This window comes from Squalius cephalus (assembly GCF_949319135.1).
Source record: "Squalius cephalus genome assembly, chromosome: 22".
Lineage (NCBI taxonomy): Eukaryota > Metazoa > Chordata > Actinopteri > Cypriniformes > Leuciscidae > Squalius > Squalius cephalus.
The window spans coordinates 32546212-32551211 of NC_137143.1; the positions used below are offsets into that span (position 1 = coordinate 32546212).

At 43.5% G+C, this 5000-nt stretch overlaps 1 protein-coding gene across 1 annotated transcript in view; it reads right to left on the reverse strand.

Moving 5' to 3' along the window:
- Positions 1–2013: 2013 nt before the first annotated feature.
- pycr1b (pyrroline-5-carboxylate reductase 1b) overlaps positions 2014–5000 on the reverse strand; it is an 11371-nt gene continuing 8384 nt past the window's right edge. Inside the window, exons 6-8 of the mRNA XM_079857882.1 lie at positions 4482–4574; positions 3325–3488; positions 2014–2494 (exon numbers count right to left, since the gene is read on the reverse strand). Coding sequence (XP_079714008.1) covers positions 2335–2494; positions 3325–3488; positions 4482–4574 — 417 coding nt within the window. The 3' untranslated portion in view covers positions 2014–2334. The remainder of the gene's footprint in view (positions 2495–3324; positions 3489–4481; positions 4575–5000) is intronic.

Below are 5000 nucleotides of genomic sequence, written 5' to 3' on the forward strand. Positions count from 1 at the left end.
ACACTCACACACACTCTCACACACTCTCACACACACTCTCACACTCACACACACTCACACACTCTCACACACACTCACACACTCTCACACACACTCACACTAACACACACTCTCACACACACTCTCACACTCACACACACTCTCACACACACTCTCACACACACTCTCACACACACTCTCACACACACTCTCACACACACTCTCACACACACTCTCACACACACACACACACTCAGACACACACTCTCACACACACACTCTCACACACACACTCTCACACACACACTCTCACACACACTCTCACACACACTCTCACACACACTCTCACACACACTCTCACACACACTCTCACACTCACACACACTCTCACACACACTCTCACACTCACACTCACACTCTCACACTCACACTCTCACTCACACTCTCACACTCACACTCTCACACTCACACTCTCACACTCACACTCTCACACTCACACTCTCACACTCACACTCACACTCTCACACACTCTCACACACACACTCTCACACACACTCTCACACTCACACACACTCTCACACACTCTCACACACACTCTCACACACACTCACACTAACACACACTCTCACACACACTCTCACACTCACACACACTCACACACTCTCACACACTCTCACACACACACACACTCTCACACACACTCACACACTCTCACACACACACTCACTCAGACACACACACTCTCACTCTCACACACACTCACACACACTCTCACACACACTCTCACACACACTCTCACACACACTCTCACACACACTCTCACACACACTCTCACACACACTCTCACACACACTCTCACACTCTCTCACACACTCTCTCACACACTCTCTCACACTCTCTCTCACACACTCTCTCACACACTCTCACACACACTCTCACACACTCTCTCACACACTCTCTCTCACACTCTCTCTCACACTCTCTCTCACACACTCTCTCACACACTCTCACACACACTCTCACACACACACACACTCTCACACACACTCTCACACACTCTCACACACACTCTCACACACACTCTCACACACACTCTCACACACACTCTCACACACACTCTCACACTCTCTCACACACTCTCTCACACACTCTCTCACACTCTCTCTCACACACTCTCTCACACACTCTCACACACACTCTCACACACTCTCTCACACACTCTCTCTCACACTCTCTCTCACACACTCTCTCACACACTCTCACACACACTCTCACACACACTCTCACACACTCTCACACACACACTCTCACACACTCTCACACACTCTCACACACACTCTCACACACTCTCACACACACTCTCACACACACACTCTCACACACTCTCACACACTCTCACACACACTCTCACACACTCTCACACACACTCTCACACACACTCTCACACACACTCTCACACACACTCTCACACACACACACACTCTCACACACACTCTCACACACACTCTCACACACACTCTCACACACACTCTCACACACACACTCTCACACACTCTCACACACTCTCACACACACTCTCACACACACTCTCACACACACTCTCACACACACTCTCACACACTCTCACACACTCTCTCACACACACTCTCACACACACACACACACACACACACACACACACACACACAGGTTTCTGCAGTATAGTGGCTCTAGTCAACACTGATTGTCAGTCCAGTGTTCAAGTGTGACTAAAATAACTAATAACTGAAATGTTCAGTGAATGAGAAAAACTTGTGCAATCAGATGGAGAAGCGGTTTCCTGTAACGCTCCAGGAAGAGGAGATCTTGCACAATAATCAACAAACATAAGCCATTCTTTTTAACTTTAAGCACCATTTATGTGGTTTTCTGCAACAGAAATACACACAGCGGACAGAGAGAGAGAGACGTTTCACGCATGACAACCGCTACAAAACACTTTGGTTTGACATCCATTATTTTCACCAACGTTTTGAAAAGTATTCGGGCATCGAGATCTACAATAAACCCCATGAAGTGTTCCAGAAAGAGGTAACAAAGTAAAGAAATTAAATTTAAAGAGTCATTCTGTGACATCACTTCCTGCAACAGTCTGAAGGTTTGTGTGCATATGACGGTAAAGTGACTATCGATATAAAACGTTGATAAAAAAAAGTTTTTACTTCCTTTAGAGATATGACATGAATTAGTGTAACATCATGATGCGCTTCAGCTTCAGTCTGTGTGTGTGTGTGTGTGTGTGTGTGTGTGTGTGTGTGTGTGTGTGTGTGTGTGTGTGTGTGTGTGTACGGACGGACACCACTGCCGTTCTCTCGTTCAGTTCTTCTTCCCGCTCCGGTTGTTGAACAGGTTGACTCTGCTCTTGGTTCCCACAGATGTGGACGAGACGCCCGGCTGCTGCAGAACTTTATCCAGCGTCGTCTTCTTGATGGCCGCCGGCGAGATCTTCTCCTGATCCGCCAGAAACTGCAGCTCCCTGCCCACAGGAACATGTTATTATTACTGATGATGTTCTCAGGCTCGACTAGAACTTGAATGTTGATTATTCTCCTCATATTCTCCATTGTTGCGGCTCATCTCTTCCCAGTCTGTCAGTAACGCTCTGTTTACTTCCTGTCTCTATGAAGCCCCTCCTTCTGAAAAGCACACTGTGCTCTGATTGGTCGAGTGCTTCAAGTGTGTTTGGGAAATGTCCCGCCCCTTTCCATAACCACCAGTTTCAACCAATCTAAAAAAATATGGACGTAGTGTGTGTGACGTCACCTGTAGTGTTTCTGAAGAGCGTTTCTGAAGCCCAAAGTGGGCGGAGCCGGCCGTCGCCATCTTGGCAGTGTCGCTCCCGGATAAACGGAAATGTGCAGCGAGGCGGATTAGCTGAGGTGACGTGACGCTAACACACAGCAGACAAACACCTAGCAGTGACATCAGCGGCAATCCACCTGTCACTCAAGTGGCCACGCCCTTAATTATGCAGAACTTTAAGGCTTAATATAATTTAAACGGATGAGTTATAAAAATATTCACCCCCCTCACAGTCGTCATGAAGGGCAGAATTAGCAATATAGACCAAAACTACTTTTTGCACCAGGCTGTAAACATGTGTTTTTCTGCTGTAAAGTTGGGAATTTTAACATGGGGGTTTATGGGATTGAGTCTCTTCTGCAGCCGGCCTCTAGTGGCCAGTCGATGAACTGCAGTTTAAGACACTTCAGTGTTGGCTTCAAGAGAGAGAACGGATATTTGCCGCTTGGTTTCAACGGTGTTCAGTCGGGCTTGTACTAATGCGAAGCGTGTGTAAGCTCTCACCGGGTTCGGATGCAGGACGCCTCTACGGCGTTGATGAGGAGACTCCGGAAGCCTCCGCTCTCCAGGAAGTGCAGTGCGTGGATGGTGGCGCCCCCTGGTGAGCACACGTTATCCTTCAGCTGCCCCGGGTGCTGCTCCGAGTCCAGCAGCATTTTAGCAGCACCCTGTACATCACAACACCACAAAACATTCAACAAATTCAAAATTCAACCCAGAATTTTGGGGAAAATTTAAAGGATTAAAAATACAAATTTCGTTTTTGTTAAAATATTAGATTAGATACATTGTTGTTAAATTGAATAAGTTTCATGATTTCAGTTCATTAGACATGATTTTTGATTAGTAGAATTTAATTTAACATTTAAAACAGAATCCAGAGAAGAAATACATTCAGGAATTTTTTTTTTTTTAACTGATTTCATAGGGGTAAAAAATTAATAAATGGTTGTTAAATTGAATTTCTTTTTGATTACTAGAATTTTAATTAACATTTAAAACAGAATCTAGAAAAAAACTGAATTTTGTAAAAAACAAAACAAAAAAAAAAACATATATAGGGCCCTAAAATTTAATTTTATTAATTTAATAATTAGAATTAAGTTAAATTGCTTTTTAAATATTAGAATTTAATTTAACATTTAAAACAGAAAAAAAAATTTGTTAAATTTAAATTTATTTAATTGTTAAAATGTAATAAATTAAATGCTAAATAGTAATGCGTTTTAATTACTAGAATTTAATTGAACTTTTATAACAAAATCCAGAGAAGAGAAAAAAAAACATAAATAATACCAGACATGTCTGTTTCTCACAGCAATTCCACAATATATTTTCAGACGTCTGCATCACAATTCACACTAACCACAAACACTTCATGGTGACGGTCAAGTACACACTTAAGAATTAAACACTACAGCAGTGCTAGCATGCAAAAATCACTAATTAAAGCATACATTTGCATAATATTAGTGATGCCATCAAGCTAAAGTCATCTTAATTTTTTTAGGTTCATACATATAAAATCTGTTGTAGCTTCAGCCTCACATTAATCACCACATGTTCAAAAAAAAAGGGGGTGAAAAAAGGTCAAACGGTCATCAACTAAAATAGGCCTTGATTGTGTGTATATCTTGCTTGGGTCATGTGACGTGACGTACCAGTAAAGCTTGTGCTCCCAGTCGCACCGCCAGTCTCCGTGGCAACCCCATCTTCACCCCCCCGTCAGCCAGAGCGTCCAGAGCTGTGAAGGCCTGAGAGCAAACACACACACACACACACACACACACACACACACACACACAGGAGACATATGATAAAAGAGCATGTCATGAGCATGTTTATTCCTGTGATCAAAGCTGAATGTTCAGCATCATTACTCCAGTCTTCAGTGTCACATGATACTTCAGAAATCACTCTAATATGAGGATTTGATGCTCAAGAAACATTTATGATCCTCAGTGAGTGAGTGAGTGAGTGAGTGAATCAGTGAGTGAGTGAGTGAGTGAGTGAATCAGTGAGTGAGTGAGTGAGTGAGTGAGTGAGTGAATCAGTGAGTGAGTGAGTGAGTGAGTGAATCAGTGAGAGAGTGAGTGAGTGAGTGAGTGAGTGAGTGAGTGAATCAGTGAGTGAGTGAGTGAGTGAGTGAATCAGTGAGTGAGTGAGTGAATCAGTGAGTG